Source organism: Camelus dromedarius, chromosome 27, assembly GCF_036321535.1.
Source record: "Camelus dromedarius isolate mCamDro1 chromosome 27, mCamDro1.pat, whole genome shotgun sequence".
Taxonomy (NCBI): domain Eukaryota; kingdom Metazoa; phylum Chordata; class Mammalia; order Artiodactyla; family Camelidae; genus Camelus; species Camelus dromedarius.
In genome coordinates, this window is record NC_087462.1 from 23,494,320 (window position 1) to 23,512,182 (window position 17,863).

The 17,863-nt window shown below is 37.7% G+C and overlaps 1 protein-coding gene across 7 annotated transcripts in view; it reads left to right on the top strand.

Annotated features, from left to right (window-relative positions):
* The window catches only part of NSD1 (nuclear receptor binding SET domain protein 1), a 121,852-nt gene that overhangs the window by 44,953 nt on the left and 59,036 nt on the right, over positions 1 to 17,863 (top strand). For all 7 annotated transcript variants that reach the window (XR_004131995.2, XR_010378123.1, XM_064480126.1 and 4 more), the window contains 3 exons: positions 2,149 to 2,284; positions 12,043 to 12,215; positions 14,144 to 16,709. Coding sequence is in view for 5 of the 7 variants with exons in the window: in XM_064480126.1 (XP_064336196.1) it covers positions 2,149 to 2,284; positions 12,043 to 12,215; positions 14,144 to 16,709 (2,875 nt within the window). In the remaining 2 variants the exon portion in view is untranslated. The remainder of the gene's footprint in view (positions 1 to 2,148; positions 2,285 to 12,042; positions 12,216 to 14,143; positions 16,710 to 17,863) is intronic.

Sequence of the window (17,863 nt, forward strand, 5' to 3'; positions counted from 1 at the left end):
GGTTAAAATGTTAGGAGTGGAATTAATAGTTTGATGGTTTGATGGTTTTACTGTGGTAGAGCAGTGTTTCTTTCCTGATTTTATGGCTTAGGAAACTGAGGCTGAATTAACTGATTTGTTTAAGATGACACAATTTGTGAAGGAGGCAGCTCATTACTGCTTTGTCTGGTTGTGTGATTCTGGCTTCTGGCTTTACCTGATACCACTCGTGTTCTTTCTCATCCGTCTGTTACTGAAGGCATGTGTTTTTATGGCTTTACTTCCTAATAATATAATCACTTTGCAGTAGTAATATGAGGGAAAGATGGAACTAGTATCATGTCATAGATTGATTATGGCTGAATTTGTCATAAAGCATATAATAATCATGGGGTTTTATTGTTACTGGATAGTAGTTGAGAATTTGGGATCCTGATTTGGACTGCTCAGATTTGAATCCTGTCTCTGCCACTTACTAAATAACTATATGACTACAGGCATATACTAAATTAGGAGTAATAATATAGTATCTACCTTAAGAGTATTAAAGAGAGAACAGTGCCTGGCATATAGCAAACATTAAGTGAATGGTAGTACTACATATAAAGTCATTTAGGACTCAGATAAACAAGCAAATTCTGTATTTAACAATAATTGCCAGATTAACCCAATGATTCATTACAAGTCAAATTATATCAGAAATTTATGGGAACCTATTCAAATTGTGGTTTTCAGTACAGAGGCATGTGGAAGATTTGTTTTTCCATCCCATCTTGGTATCTTGTTTCTAAAGTTTCAAAGCCAACCTGCTTTGAAGTCATGTTTTTTTCTGATAACTTACAAAATGATAAGAGGCAAAAATGGCCCCTTGGGACTTTGTTTTTTAAAAGATGTACTTTCTGTCTCATTTCCTAGTAACTATATACATGAAGAACTAATCACACTGTTTTCAATAAAGGCATTCCATGAAATTTAACTTATTTCTCTCTGAATGCACAATCTTGGATGAATGATAACTTATAAATCATTGAATTGAGCTCAATACTTTGATATCCTTGAGCCTCAGATATTGTTCATCATTTTTATTTGAATGGTTTCAGTCATTTCATTCAGCATATTCTTTATTGAACACTTAATCTGTGTCAGGTGGGTACTGTTCTAGGCATTAAGGAGGGACAGTTGAATCTGAGGGAGTAACTCACCAAGTCTTTTTCAAGACATGGCATTTATAGAAAATCATAATACTTGTATGTCCCCTTGGAGTAAATGGAGTAGATTGTCCTTTGTCCAAGTACCCTGAGTGCTTCTTTTAGCTACCCAGAAATATTTTAGCACATGTGAACTCCTTTGCGTGATTTATCAGGTGGGAAGCTGGGTCCCACTGAACAAAAAGCTGTCTTCCTCTCAGGGCAGGAGATGTGTACTGTTTATAGGGTGTTACGGACATGGGTTTAAAAGCTGAGATGGAAGCATCTGGATTGCAGACTAATTAGGTATATTTTTGGAGAAAAGATGCAGCCAGAGTCTCTACTTTGGATAGGTCCAAGGAGCTCGACTCGTATTGTGCTTGCATGAATGAATGCTCTTGGAATTGTGTAGTAGACTGTTCTGGATGCAGCCTCTCTTGGATGTCCTGGGAAAAATCCAGGTCAGTTGTATTGACATTGCAGGAATCTATCTTGTAGCTTTCAGGAATATTTTGTTAGGGCCATTATTGTTAACTACTTAATAGGAATGTGTGTGTTTGAGAAGGACGTAGAGCATCACCTGCAGAAGGGACCACATTCTCTGCTCCCCCGCCCCAGCCATGTTGTGACTCAAGGACTAGGGCAAAGGTATCTTTTCTTTGGGATGATACTGTTTATCTGTTATTTCAGTTTTTAGCTCTTTAAAAATGGAATAGTTCATTTATTTTACCAGAATGCAGGTAGATTACTTGGGTAAAATAAATATAAATCGAGAGCTAGTACTGACTGTATCAAGGGCTATGTTATGAACAGTTAGTGCAAAGTAGTTTTATTGTACATATGTTACAATTGTTACTAAGCCTGGAGTGTTTTCATCCAGTATTTTTTAGGTAATGCTTTCTCAGAAGGCTAATGGGAAGATGATGTATTGTTTCAAAAGGTTTTGATTCTTACTGATGTTCCCTGTTTTGTCTGTCTAAAGTGTCAACCCAAGAAAAAGGCTACACCACTGAAGTATGAAGTTGGAGACCTCATCTGGGCAAAATTCAAGAGACGCCCATGGTGGCCCTGCAGAATTTGTTCTGATCCATTGATTAACACACACTCAAAAATGAAAGGTAATACTTGCAGTTGATTATGCATAAGATACAGTATGGAATGACAAACTTGCAGTTGCCTTCAGTAATAATTCATTTTTACCTTTGAGCATTTCATAAATGAATTGTTATTACTTGGGTTTTTTGAATCTTTTTGTTCTATTTTATTTTATTGTATGATTTTAAAATTCTCACTCTATCTGTAGAAGCCAGGAAAATGTTAGGCTTATTAGCTAAAGTTTATTTTGTCCAGAATTACTTTTCAGTATATTTGTTTTTCTACTTCAGTCTTCAGGTTTGTATCTTTTTTGTTAGTTTGAAAGCTGAAATGGTTATAAAGAATGCTTAGAAGTTATTTTGAATTTTTAAATCTTGATTTATTCTCTTTAGCTACTATAGTTTCTTATTTGATTGTTCTGTTTGAATTTCATGTATCATAACTTTAAAATGCTATAATATAGAGGCCAGAACTTCATTTTGAGCTCCCTTTTTTCTATTAAGATAGTTTGTGATTTACCCCATTCTTTACCTTTCCTTTCAAAGAGTAACCAATTGTTACTAATACTTTTTTCTAGACTTTCTTTATATAAGTCCAAATGTATATATTCATCTCCCTACCCTCTTTGATTTTAACATAAAAGTAGCATATTGTATGTATATTCTGCAGTTTGTTGGAGATTTTTCCATGTGAGCTTATTGAAAACTTTCCCCGTTTTCTTTTTTAAGTGCATGGTTTTCCACTTCTTGAATATGGTATCCTTCTTATAACCGTTTCGCTGTTGACGGATGTGTGGGCTGTTTCTAACCTTGTGTCGTAAAGACTGCCTGTCTGCGTACGTGCATGTGTTTGTGTGCGCACACAAACTGTGTGTCATGTGTGCATGTCTGTCTGTAGGATGGTTTACCCAAAGTGGGATGCTGGATTGGATTTTTATTTTGAATATTAATATTGAGGCGCCCAAAGACCTTTATAGCTCACCATTTTAAAGAAAATGGTATCAAACTTTGTGACCTATTTGCACATTTAAATTCTACTGGTAGAAAATTCTTTTAGTCTTCCCCTTGTACCCTTCCTGTGCCCACGAGACTGCTGGCTTCTTACTCGCTGTGGTGTTCCTTGTGCACACTAGTTAGGTCTGTGCCATTTATTCAACAAATAATAGGTACATTCTGCAGGTGCTGTGCTAGATATTGGGATCTAGTAGTTGGCAAAACATCAGTTTTGCTTGCGCTTGTGTATCCTCAGAGTCTAGTTAAAGAGACAAGGCACCAGCAAATAATCAAGTAGATAATTACTTAACTGAGAAGTGTGTTCAAGGAAAAATATTGGTGTGTAGTCAGTAATACGGGGGACACCTAATCTGGACTTCTGTTGTGAGGTAGTCAAGGTCAGTTTTGCTGGTAAAATTATCTTTAATCTGAAACCTGAGAAGATGAGTAGGAATTAACTAGGAAAAAAAGAAGGTGGTTCGAAGCACAGAATGGAGTTTATGCTCTGCCCCGAGAGGGCTGCAGCCTGTAAAGTAATGGAAGTGGCTCATTATGAAGCTGGAGAAGTAGATGTGTGTCAAATCATGCAGCATTTTGTAGACTTCATTCAAAATTTAAACTAAGAACAGTAGGATACTGTTAAAGGGCTGTGTGTAGAGGGAGATGTGATCTGATCTGTGTTTTCAAGTTCACTCTGACTGCAGTGAGGAAAATGACTTGGAGAGGGACACAAGTAAATCAGAGGAGAGAGTTAAAAGGGCCATTGCAGTGGTTATGGTGAGATGATAGTGGTGATAGGGAGTGAAGAACTACTTAGGGGATAAAGTCTATACGTTTTGGTAATGGGTGGATAATGGGGGGGGGAATGAAGTCCTAAGGTTTCTGTATGTTAGGATGGCTCCCAAATCTTTAGCTTCACCAGAGCATAAACAGTGTTGCCATTTACAGAGAGCACTGGGACATCTATAACTTGGAGGTGACATCTGCTTGCTGATACTAATTGAAGCCATGGATAGGGCATGGATGACATGGCTTCGGTTCAAAATACACAGTGGGAATAAAGGTAGCTCTGAGGAAGCCAACATTTGAGGTCTGTTGAGGACACTGAACCTGCAAAAGAGATGTGAAAAAATCAGATAGAAGAATCAGGAAGAGGAAAACCAGGAGAATACGGTGGACTAGAGTGCTTTGGTGACTAGAATGTTTTAAGAAGGAAGTGTGGTTAGTTTGGTTGAGCGGTGCCTAGGCACCGATCAGATAAAAGGCCATTAGGTGTAAGGGGCTAGAGATCATTGGTAATCTTTTTGGTGGTACAATTGTGGCTGAAGTTCAGTTAGGCTGGTTTGAGGAAACAGAGACAAGGGCAGAGAAGTGGGGATACTACGCCAGGGAGAGAGCTAGAGAGATACATGAGGTCCGGAAGATTTTTTAAAATGGGAATGATCATGCAGTTAGTGTTGATGAGAAGAGTTCTGGGGATAGAGATTGAAGGCAGGAGTAATAAGGGATCCAAGATGGGAACATGACAGGATTTCTGAGAAGGGAAGAGGTTGAAGGAATTCATATCACAATGAGGAACTGGCCGTGGCGAGAGTAATAGCAGTACCCTTCAAGTGTTAACATTAGGAGCGGATGAGGGTGCTGTGATTGGAGGCTTGGTATGGTAACCTTAAGGACTCCTATCTGTCCTGCCATCCTTACCTCCAGCACCCCCGTCTTCCCTAGTGTGCTCTAATTTTGGTTAGGAGTTGAGTGTGTGCACATTATTATGTTAACACCGTACAGCTTAGCCATGTAGAGTCCTATGCTCACTCTGCCCTCACAGCCTTTTTCCTTTGTGTGTGTGTTTGTAATGACCTTTGTGTGTATGTGTGTTTCAGTGAAGAGGGGTGGTTCTTAGTTTTTGTTCTCTCCCCATGAACTGATACACCAGTAATTTGTCATTTTTCATCATCTTGAGGAAATCCCACCTGGAGTCTTTACTAGACTCCTTCAGTCTGCACAGATTACCTTCTGTGCCTGGTTAACAGCTGTCAGGTTGGGGATTGCCTTTAGCTCTCTCTTGTGTTGAATTTCATGTCTTCCTTGTTTTGAGTTTACTCACTCATTTTGAATGTATAGCAAGTCCTTCAATAGTTTCCTGGAGAAGGGGATGTGGGAGATACATTTTCTGAGGCCTTGCATTATCTGGACATATTTTTATTCTTTTCCTACACCTGTTTGGTAGTTGGCTCTATAAACACTAGGCTAGAAATCATTTTTGCTCGAAATTCTGAAGGCATTGCTCCATTGTCTTCTAGCTTCCAGAGTTGCTGTAAAATCTGAGATTGTTTTGATCTGATCTTTTGTATGCGACTTTTGTTCCTCTCCCTGAAAGCTTGTAGATTCTTCTGTTCCTGTAGTTCACAGGCTGTTCCTTGCTGTGAGTCAGTTTTTACTCTTTGTAATGGGTATATAGTGGGCCCTTTTGATCTATAATTTAGTTTCTTTAGTTCTGGAACATTTTCTTGAATTTTTTCATTGATTTATTTCCTTTGCTTATACTCTATAATTCTCATTTAGAAATTGACTTTCCTGTGTTGGACTTAATAATTTTTCCATATTTTTTTGTTCAATTTTTGTTGTTTTTGCCCTATTTTATGGGAGTTCCCTCAACCTTTTCTTCAAAGCCCCCTTTTCAGTGTTACATTTCTGCTCTAATGCTTTTAATTTTCAAGAATTTGTTTTTGTTCCTGCATCTTATTTCATTAGTGCAATATCCTTTCTATTTCTGACGATATTAATGATAGCTTTTGTGAAGTTTTCTCTTTTGTATATAGTCTGTTTTCAAATTCCTTTCATCTTCACTGTTTGTACCTTTTTTTTTTTTTTTTTTATGTTTGAGGCTTTACTCAAATCTGCGTTCAAGAGTTAAAACTAAAGAGCATGTGGGCACTTCTGAATGTGCAGAGCTTGCGTACTTTTAATTTCCTTGTAGGGTGACCTCCCTCCTTCTCCCAGTCCCTTCTGAGTACCTTCTCCATTTTTTTCTTGGCTTGCTGAGACTCACTCAGAGATGAGTCAGTCTTTGGTCTCCTACTTAGAGAATAAGAATCTGGCTTCTTGTGTTCTGGGAGCTCAATGAGGGAAGATGACTGCATGGTTTTAGCATTCAGTTCACTCCCTCCCTCTATTTTGGTATAGTTATCCCCCTGGACTGTGTCTGGTGGTACTCAGTCTGGAGGCCTGTTTTACTCCGTCTAGTGGAAAAACCTCTAGTCTTCTATTGACTGGAGGGGAAAGGCAGTGATCTGGTGGCTTGGAGTGGAGGAGAAAATTTAGGTATCCAAGGCTGATTGACAGCTTTCAATCAGTCATCTGTATTTTATCCTCCCAAACTCCGGAAGTACCAGGTGTTGCCATTTCCTGGGCCTTTTGAGGATGAGTGATGTTGATACAGTTGGTTCATGGCTTTGCTCACTGATGATTTAGGATTTAGCTTTCTTGGGTCTGTTATTAAGTAAGTTAACATAATACTTATCCATGTGCTTTCCAGCTTTCAAATCTGTGTAATATACCTGCACAGCTGGTAATTTATTCAGCTGTTCTCTCTTGCTCTCCCTGTCCTTAATGGGTCTATCTTTGAAAGTCTCTTTACTGTAGCTTTAGTGGAGATTAGGAGGGCAGGGTGAATTTGGAAGTGTTTATTCAGTTCTTCATCTTGACCTCGAAATACTCTTAACTTCATGTTGAAGAGTTTTTCAGCCAGTCTTGTTTCTACACCTTTCCATACTTCTTCTAGGGTACCCTTTACAAGTAGGTTTACCCTTAGCAAAGCAATCTGGGAGTGCATCAGACTGCTTCTTAGCTTTTCTCAAGACTGGCCTCTCATTTGGTTTAACTCTGACCTTCAACTTTTCTAGATTTTTATTGTTGTTTCTTTTCGTTTGTATTTGTTTCTTTTAAAAACTGCTTTTCCTGTTATTTTAGTGGGGTTTCAGAAGGGAGCAGAACTGAAGTTGAGTATTCAGTCTTCATTCTTTACCTTTAAAGATTTTCACTTTAACATTATTTAATAATAGTTTTTAAAAGGATTCTTCTTAATTTGATTTACTAAAGCGTAGAATTACTGTGGCTCTTTATAGTACTGGAGGGAACTAACATTTGAATCAATCTGTTGTCCTAAAATTCCTTCCATGACTCTCTCTTCCAGTGACAGCTGTCCCCTTCCCTTCATAACCGTGCTTGGAAGAATCATCAGCTTTCTTCACTTTCAGATGTGCCACTCATTTCTGAACATACTCAAATTCCTCATTCTCTCCTTTTATTCCACTAAGCTTGCTCTAAGCATGTACTCTTGGTACTATTTTTTTCTAATTCTTTTCGTTCTTCTTTGCTGGATCCTCTTCTACCTTGCCATTAAATGTTGGTAATTCTTTTTTTTTTTTTAATCTTTCTCCCTTTTCCATCCTTACTAACGCTGAGTTTTAGCTGTCGCCAGTAAACTGAATTCATACCTATAGTGCTGTTGTTCCCCCGGGCTTCAGCTCTGCGTGCCTAACTGTGTACGTGACGCTTTCACCAGGAGGTCTTTTAGTTAGTTAAACTCAACTTGTTTAAAACTGAACTAATTATTTTCCTCCTCAAACCAGTACCATCTCTTTCATTTCCTGCCAAAGTGAGTAGATCACTGCCTCTTAGTTACTTAAACCGAATACGTAGGAGTCACTTTTTCTTCTTGTGTCCTATACCAACCATTAAGTCGTTTTTTCTTTTTCAAACAGCCTTATTGAGATACAATTCATGTAACATACAACTCACCCCTTTAAAGTATACAATTCAGTGATTTTTGATATATTCACAGAGTTGTGTAACCAGTTAATTTTAGACGATTTCACCACCTCAAAAAGAAATCCTATGTCCCTTAGCTTCTCTCCCCTGATCATTTTACCCCTTGTACGTACCCCTTTGCCCTGAGCAACCAGTAGTCTACTTTCTGTCTCTATAGTTTGCCTGTTCTGAGTACTTAATATACATGGAATCGTATATCCCTTGTGACTGCTTCTTTCACTTAACATAATGTTTTGAGGGTCTGCCCATGTATCAGTACTGCATTCCTTTTTATAGTGGATAATATTCCATTGTATGAATAGATTGCATTTTATTTATAAGTTTATCAGTCAGTGGACATATGGACTGTTTCTACCATTTGGCTATTATGAATAGTGCTGCTGTGAATATTCACGTGTTAAGTTTTTATGTAGACATATTTTCCTGTCTTTTGGGTTTATACCCAGGAGTGGAATTGCTGACTCAAATGGTAACTCTGTTTAACTTTTTGAGGTACTGCCTGCCTTTTTTTTTTTAATTTAAATTTTATTGTATAAATTTCAGGGGCACAGCACCGCAAGTCTAGTTACCATCTATCACCATATAGTTGAAACCCTTCACCCATTTTCTCTACCCCCCAGCCCTCTTCCCCTCTAGTAACCACTTATCTGATCTCTGTATCTATTAGTTTTTGCTTTATTTTACTTGTTCATTTGTTTTTTGTTTTTGTTTTTTTTAGATTCTACACACGAGTGAAATCATATGGTATTTATCTTTCTGTGTCTGATTTACTTTACTTGGCATCATACCCTCAAGGTCCATCCACATAGTCCCGGATGCTAGGGTTTCATTGTTCTGTGGCTGAGTAGTAGTCCACCACATCTTCTTTACCCATTCACCCACTGATGGACACTTAAGTTGTTTCCGTATCTTACCTATTGGAAATAATGCCTCAGTGAACGTAGGGTTGCATATATCTTTTTGAGTTAGTGCTCTCGTGTTCTTTGGATAAATACTCAGGAGTGGAATAGCTGGGTCTCCCAGACTGTTTTGAAAAGCTGCTGTGCCGTTTTACATCCCCACTAGCAGTGGGTGAGGGTGCTGCTTTGTCCACATCCTCACCACCAGTTTTTACTTGATTTTTAAAAAATTTTTGGTTAAAGTATACATAACATAAAATTATCATTTTATCCATTTTTAAGTGTATAGTTTAGTGACATTAAGTACATACACATTTTTGTGCAGTTATTACCTCTACCCATTTCCAGAAGTTTTTCATATTCCGAAAACTGAAACTCTACCTATTTAACAGTAACCTCAGTTTCTGGTAAACACTATTCTGCTATCTCTATGAATTTGACTATTCTAGGTACTTTATATAAGTGGAATCATAGAGTCTTTGTCCATTTGTGTCTGGCTTATTTCACTTAGCATAATGTCTTTAAAGTTCATTCATGTTGTATTACGTGTATCATTCATTCTTAAGGCCCCATAATATTCCACTGATATGTACACCACATTTGATTCATCTGTTCATCCTCAGTGGACATTTGGGTTGTTTCCATCTTTTGGCTGTTGTGAATAATGCTGCTGTGGTTGGTGTTCAGGTGTCTTTTCTATCTTTTATTTTTTATATATATACATATATATATGTATACATGTATATATATGTATATATGTATATGTGTGTGTATATATATATATAGTCTTTTTGATTTGTCTTAAAAAATCTTTCAAATTTTGTTCTTTTAATTCCATTGCTACCGCCTTAGTTTAGGTTCTAGTCATCTTGCATATACACTATTTGGTAATCTCTGGTCTCCTCTCTGTTTCCTCTTAAATATGTCATTCAGAGGTCAAGGAGATTATCTTTCTAAGATGCAGAACTGATCCTGTGGTTCCAGAGTTTAAATGAGGTTCAGTGCCAACTGGATAATGGTCAAGTTCTTAACATGGCCTCTGAGGTCTTTCTGGTCTGGCCACTGCTACCTGCTTAGTGTTTTGAATTTCTAGTTCCCAGTTCTTTCATTTGTTTTATTCATTCATTTAAGGGTCCTAGGCCCTCATATTGGAATTCTCTCAACAATCTGTTAACATTTAAAATTTTGCTCAGGTATCCTATTTGTCTTCCAATTAATGATTTTCACTTTTTAAAAAGCATATTTTTGTGTTATTGCAATTATCATGCTGTTTTACCATAATCTATTTATACTGTATATTTCTTACCCATCAGGCAGTGAGTTCTTTTCTGTCCTCTGTGTAGTCCTGGTACATCATGAATGTTCAGTCTGTGTTAGTTGAATTAAGAGAATGATTTACTTTTCAAATTTATTTTAAGAATCTCTATATAGGTGCAAATGTATCTTGACAATTTTAATCCCCCCTTTTTAGGTGATTTATTGAACTATTTAGTAGGTAGAGAGTAAGGAGTTCAGTTTTTTCACAGAACTTTTTTTAAAAATGTGCAACAACACAAAAAATTTAACCAGGTTGTAATTTTATTATTAAGCTATATTTTTATAGAAAAAGCCATTTAATCTAAAGTTTTATGATAGCTCATAGGTACTTTTCGTTCTTTGGTTGTATAGTTTTGAAATTAGCATTTATAAATAAGTTGCCATAGAAATTTACTTGAAATTTTGGCTACTCTTAAAATAACTGCAGGGTCAGGAGTTCTGAAAGTATTCACAGCCTCTATACTTGTCCTAAAGTTCAGTTTATAAATTTCTCCTTTCTTTTTGTTCTTTCCTTTTCCTTTTTCCTTTCTTTTTTTTTTTCTTTTTTTTTCATTTTGAAGGAAATAAGCTTTTCCTAATTTTTCAGAGATGTTTGGATTCTTGTTTGTTTTGAAACAGGATATGGTTATTGTAAGGGAATTCAGTGAGTAAAAATGAATCTTTACATGAGATGATTTCCTTTTCTGAAAAGAGGCAAATCATACTCTGTGTGGCCCTGACTACATTTCTTTTCTTTTCTGTTTGTTTTTTTTTTAATTGAAGTATAGTTGGTTTGCAATGTGTGTTAATCCGACTACATTTCTTTTGTGACATTTTTTACTGGTATGAAAAATGCTAAAGTGGTAAGTGTATGGAAGATACATATACTTAGTAAAGTTGATTTTAATATTTTCCAGATGAGATTTGTATTATTTTTGGTAATTATTTGCACAGAACCTTGGACAACCAAGAAACTGTAAAATACTGGATTTCTTTTTGTTTCTGCTGTTGAGATTTCTTTTTTCTTTTCTTAGCTTCTGTATTTTGAAATATCAAGTTCCACTTTCTCTGCAAAACCAGTGTTTCACTCTGAATTTGCCCTCTCTGAAGTCATTGGACATACTACTTTGTCTGTAAAGTGGGGATTATGCTACTTACTTCTTAGAGTTGGTTCTTGCGAAGAATACACAGCAAGCACCTAGCGTAGTAGCTTGCCCAGATTCTCAGTGCCATAATGTGAGTGCATCATACTTGGCATAGTGTTGAGACATTTCTTCCTTTTCATATTTTAGCAGAGTGTTTTTAAGGGTTTGTTTGGTGGTTAGTTCTTATTGATTACTACATTTGTGGTGCTGTAGCTTATGATATACCCTTTGTAACGTCTGATAATTAGAGTATAAAACTTTATAGACAGATGGTAAAAGGAGCTTAGTTGGCTGTTATATTAATTTGTTCTATGATTAGCTAATCAACCTCTAAGTGGTTTGGAATATATAGCGTATTGCCAGACCAAACCGTTGAATTCTTTCATTAAACTCTTAACCATTTTCTTGCCACATGAATTGAAATTGAAACTTCACCTTCTGGCTGGCCTACATCAATCACATTTTCTTGTTCTGTAGATTTTATAGGTTGTTGATTTTTATTTTATTTGTTTTTTGAGGTTAAAAGAGACTTCTGTGGCAACAGTGATATGGCTGTTCTCTTGATGATGAGTAGTCATCTTTTTAAAGTAATGACACCGTGGTTTTTATTTTTCTCTAGTTTCTAACCGGAGGCCCTATCGACAGTACTACGTGGAGGCCTTTGGAGACCCTTCTGAGAGAGCCTGGGTGGCAGGAAAAGCAATCGTCATGTTCGAAGGCAGACATCAATTTGAAGAGCTACCTGTCCTTAGAAGAAGAGGGAAGCAGAAAGAAAAAGGATATAGGCATAAGGTATTAGTATTATTATTTTTTTTTTTTTAAAGAAAGCCTCTCAAATTATCTCCTTGGGGAAGGGTAGGGAAGAGGGAATGGAGGGTGTACAGGATCAATCAAAGGAAGAAGTATTACATTTTTGAAATGTAAGTTATTTTCTTTAGTAGTTGGATGTTGGTGAGAAAATTGGTAGGAAGCAAGGTTTTTTGCAAGGCTAGCCTTCCAAATATTTATGCTCAAGTTTCTGAGAAATGATTTCAGCTACCTCTTGCCTCGTCACTTAGATGTAAAGCAGCGTGACCAGTCGTCTTCGGTTGTATCTGATGTGAGAAGAAAATAGCCATCAGATGAAATACTCTACTCCTCACTCTGGGTTAATTATTTCTCTTAAAAATGAGAAAGATAAGGCTTTAAACATTTTTGTTATGTTTGTTGTTTTGACTTTGTTGTATGTGGTTAATGCTTAAGGTTGCAGTTTCAAACCTGGTTATGTTTTAATAAAAAACACTGTATTTTTGTTTCATTTGCTTGATGTTGTGTTACAGTATACAGCTGAGTATAATTTTGGCTTATTTCTTTTGTTATTCCTCTATAGTCAGTTCTAGAAGGTAAAATAATTCCTCTTATGTTGGTATTTCATACTTCTATGTACAAATACTTTTTAACTGTTTCATAAAAATTATAACCGGGATAGTTTAGAGTCAGAATGCAGTCCCTGCTGTTTTTAACTTGAGTTTCTTCATCTCTGAAACTAACGTTGATAATACGTACCTTGTAGAACTATTGTGAATATTAGAAATAAATATTTAATATGTTATAAGGCTGATGCTCTGAGACAGCTAGTATGTGCTGTTGTGAGGATACCGGAGGCCAACTGCATCCTTTCTAATCCTTTGGGCAGTTGATGGTGGGGAGGTGTCAGTTTTTGTGTCCAGCCTTTAGCTGTGTAGGTTAACCCCCTTTTCAGAGGAGTGCACTAGGGCTTTCAGGTTGGAAAATTGATTACTATGGTTGTAGTCAGAGAATTAATGGATGTGTGTTTTTATGTAAAATAAACCAGATGATCGGTTTATTGCTTTATAAGAGAAGGCTACCCATCTAGTGACCTGATTTTTACATGCTCAGCAGAACATCTTTTTCATAAGTATTTAAGTGTTTGTGAATACAAATTGATAGTTAGAACCTTGGCTATTATCTATTACATGAAGCCAGGGAGAGAGTAAGAGTCTGAAAAATTAGGTTTATTTCACAGAGCCTCCATATTCTCACGCTGTGAGGAAGTCAAGAAAAGAGCATGTGTAGTTTGTTACATATCAAGGGTGTATTGGTGTCTCTGGACCACATGATTAAGCCCAGGAGACTGCTTAGTTATAATCCAGATTGTACATAATGTGTATAGAAGAATCTTGACTAGCCAAGGCCCTGGTGATAACTAGAGTTTCAAATTTCAGTTCTTCTAGGGCAGGTCTGACCTGTTCATTTCTCCAGTCCTAGTTTTCCCACATTCATCTTCTTTAGCCTTTTGCTTTTTCTCTTTTATGCCACTGAGCAAGTGCTTGGCCTTTGTAAACCAGGAAGAAAATAAACCTTTATTCTAAGGTTTGGGAAGGTAAGTAGGAATGGTCTGGTTATTCCTTGATTTAGTAATGTAATGTAGTCTGATTTATGGTCTACTCTTTTGTGCTTTTAATGGCAGGGAGAATGAGGGGCTTGTAAGATCAGTCTTTCTCCAGTGATAGATCTCAGTGGTAGAAGTAGTGCTGAGAATCCCCATTCGTTAAGCTCTGAGTGAGCTGTGAGTGTTAACCACCTTCTGGTCCCGTAAAAGTTCCTTGAAGAAGTACGAGGCTTAGAAAAGCTTTTGATTTGAGAGGTGTTCACTTATCTCCCTGTTTCCCCTTCCATTTCTTAGGTAAGTGATCATCTTTTCCTCTTTCTAATTTAAGGTTCCTCAGAAAATTTTGAGTAAGTGGGAAGCCAGTGTTGGTCTTGCTGAGCAGTATGATGTTCCCAAAGGGTCGAAGAACCGAAAATGTGTCACCAGTTCGATCAAGCTGGACAGTGAGGAGGATATGCCATTTGAGGACTGTACAAACGATCCTGAATCAGAACATGACCTGTTGCTTAATGGCTGCTTGAAATCTCTGGCTTTTGACTCTGAACATTCTGCAGATGAGAAGGAAAAACCTTGTGCTAAGTCTCGAGCCAGAAAGAGCTCTGATAATCCAAAAAGGACTAGTGTGAAAAAGGGTCACATGCAATTTGAAACACATAAAGAAGAACGGAGGGGAAAGATTCCAGAGAACCTTGGCCTGAACTTTATTTCTGCAGATGTGTCTGATAAGCAAGCCTCTAATGAACTTTCCAGGATAGCAAACAGCCTCACAGGGTCCAGCACTGCCCCAGCAAGTTTCCTATTTTCTTCTTGTACAAAAAACACTGCAAAGAAAGAATTTGAGACTTCAAATTGTGACTCTTTACTGGGCTTATCTGAGGGTGCCTTGATCTCTAAACGTTCTGGGGAGAAGAAGAAACTCCAACGAGGTCTGGTATGTAGTTCAGAATTGCAGCTCTGCTACATTGGAGCAGGTGACGAAGAAAAGCGAAGTGATTCCATTAGTATCTGTACCACTTCTGATGATGGGAGCAGTGATCTGGATCCCGTAGATCATAGTTCAGAGTCTCATAACTGTGTCATTGAAATTACAGATGCCTTTGATAGAACAGAGAACATGTTACCTGTGCAGAAAAATGAAAAGGTAAAGTATTCTAGGTATACTGCTACAAACACTAAGATAAAAGGCAAGCAGAAGTCCCTTGTTACTAATTCACATACAGACCATTTAATGGATTGTACCAAGACAGCAGAGCCTGGAACTGAGACGTCTCAGGTTAATCTCCCCGATCTTAAAGTGTCAACTCTTGTCCGAAAGTCCCCATTGGATTTTAGAAATGATGGTCTTTCTCCAAAATTCAGCACACCGTCAAGCATTTCCAGTGAGAACTCACTAATGAAAGGTGGGGCTACAAATCAAACTCTGTTACATTCAAAAAACAAGCAGCCCAAGATCCGAAGCATCAAGTGCAAACATAAAGAAAATCCAGTTGTGGTAGACCCTCCTGTTGCAAATGAGGACTGCAACTTGAAATGCTGCTCTTCTGATACCAAAGGCTCTCCTTTGGCCAGCATTTCCAAAAGTGCGAAAGTGGATGGGCTAAAACTACTGAGCAACATGCATGAGAAAACCAGGGATTCGAGTGACATAGAAACAGCAGTGGTGAAACACGTTCTGTCAGAGTTGAAGGAGCTCTCTTATAGATCCTTAGGTGAAGATGTCAGTGACTCTGGAACATCAAAGCCATCAAAACCATTACTTTTTTCTTCTGCCTCTGCTCAGAATCATATACCCATTGAACCAGACTACAAATTTAGTACATTGCTAATGATGCTGAAAGACATGCATGATAGTAAGACCAAGGAGCAACGGTTAATGACTGCTCAAAATTTGGTCTCTTATCGGAGTCCTGGTCTTGGGGACTGTTCTACCAGTAGTCCTGTAGGGGCTTCTAAGGTCTTGGTTTCAGGAGGCTCCACTCACAATTCAGAAAAAAATGGAGATGGCGCTCAGGATCCAGTCCGTCCTAGCCCTACTGCGGGTGACTCTACACTGTCTGGGGACCTATCTACGTCCCTCCCTAGCTTAATGTCCGATAAAAGAGACCTTCCTCCTTCTGGCAAAAATCGTTCAAACTGTGTCACTAGGCGCAATTGTGGGCGATCAAAGCCATCATCCAAATTACGAGATGGTTTTGCAAACCAGATGGGAAAGAACACAGTGAACCGTAAAGCCTTAAAGACAGAGCGCAAAAGAAAACTGCACCGTCTCCCAGCTGTAGCTCTTGAGGCTGCATTGCAGGGAGTCAGAGAGAGTAAGGGTTCAGAGAATGGCTCCTCCAGAGGTGAGGCAGAAGACCCTGGTAAAGAAGAACCCCTTAAATTAATGGGCCATTTAATAACTGAGGATGGTGCCCAATTTTCCAGTGTTAATTTTGACAATAAAGTAAACCAGTCTGATCCTGGTAAAATTCCTGAAAAAGGCTCCTCTTTTGAAAACAGAAAAGGCCCAGAGCTGGACTCTGAAATGAACAGTGAGAATGAAGAACCCAATAATGTAAATCAAGTGGTGCCTAAAAAGCGGTGGCAGCGTATAAACCAAAGGCGCACTAAACCTCGTAAGCGCACTAACAGATTTAGGGAGAAAGAAAACTCTGAGGGTGCCTTTGGGGTCTTGCTTCCTGCTGACCCTGTAAAGAAGGGAGATGAGTTCCCAGAGCAGAGACCTCCTCCTTCATCAAACATACTAGAGGGTGCACTGACAGATCCAAATCATGCTGGCTGCTTAAATTCAGCTGGGTTGAATGTTTGTGATAAATCCAGTGCCAGCATTGAAGAGATGGGAAAGGAGCCAGGAATTCCCAGTTTGACTCCTCAGCCTGAGCTCCCTGAACCAGGTAAGGACTCCTGACTGTGAAAGAAAGGGATTAGAGGAAATAATAATAGTGATGCCCTTCTGAAGTTGGTCTGTTTTCATGGAAGCCCTAAGTATAAGTTGGGAGGGAAGGATTCTCACTTGAAGTAAAGAAAGGGCTTTATGTAGAAGGGTCTGAATTTTGAAGACCAGGTTTCCATATATTTTCAGAAATTGTTTTTACCAAGAAGTTTTTTTTTCTTTTTTCTTTTGCTTTTAGTAAGTCTCAAGAACATTTTGTTCCTGCTCACCATTTCCTACCTTTTATTTTTATTTTTTGGGGGGTTAGTTAGGTTTATATATTTATTTTTCTTGATGGAGGTACCAGAAATTGAACCCAGGACCTCACGCATGCTAGTAGGCATACACTTTGCCACTGAGCTATACCCTCCCCCCCTATTTCCTACCTTTTAAAATCTATGAACTTCTGGGAACTTAATCTGGTATTGTAGATATTTGAGAGGCTCTGAGCCTAAGGTTTAAATCTAGTTGTTAGTCTACAGAAAGCAAATAGATTTTATTGAATATTAGGTTCTCTTGGACTACAACTTAAGGAAGATCTACTTGTTAAGTAGACAAAGGGGACGTGTGCTTTTGAAAAATTGAAAGTATTCCGTAGTACTTATTTCAAGGCCTTAGATGTCTTGCATCCCTTCTGGAATGAGGTTGTTTGAGAATAGTTTTTAAAAATCTGAAGTACCAGGGTACTTAGCAGCAGAAGGAAAATGGCAGAAGTCTTAAAAGATATTAATGTTACACAATATTGTTATTGATGATAAAACTGATGTTCCTTAAACATGGTTTTCTCAATGTTGTTTACCGTAGTTGATTCTGTTTTCTAACAGCTTTGTTGGAATATAATTCACATACTAGAGAATTCACCTTTTAAAGGTTTATACTTCAGTGGTTTTTAGTATACTCACAGACCATAAGCATGATTAATTTTGGAATATTTGCATCACCCCAGAGAGAAACTTTGGTCCCTTTATCAATCTCCCTTCATTTCTCCCCAATCTATAGATTTGCCTATCCTGTACGTGACATACAAATGGAATCATGATTTATGTGGTACTTTTGTGTTCGGTTCTTTTACTTAGCATATATCAGTACTTTATTTTTATTGTAGAAAAAACACAT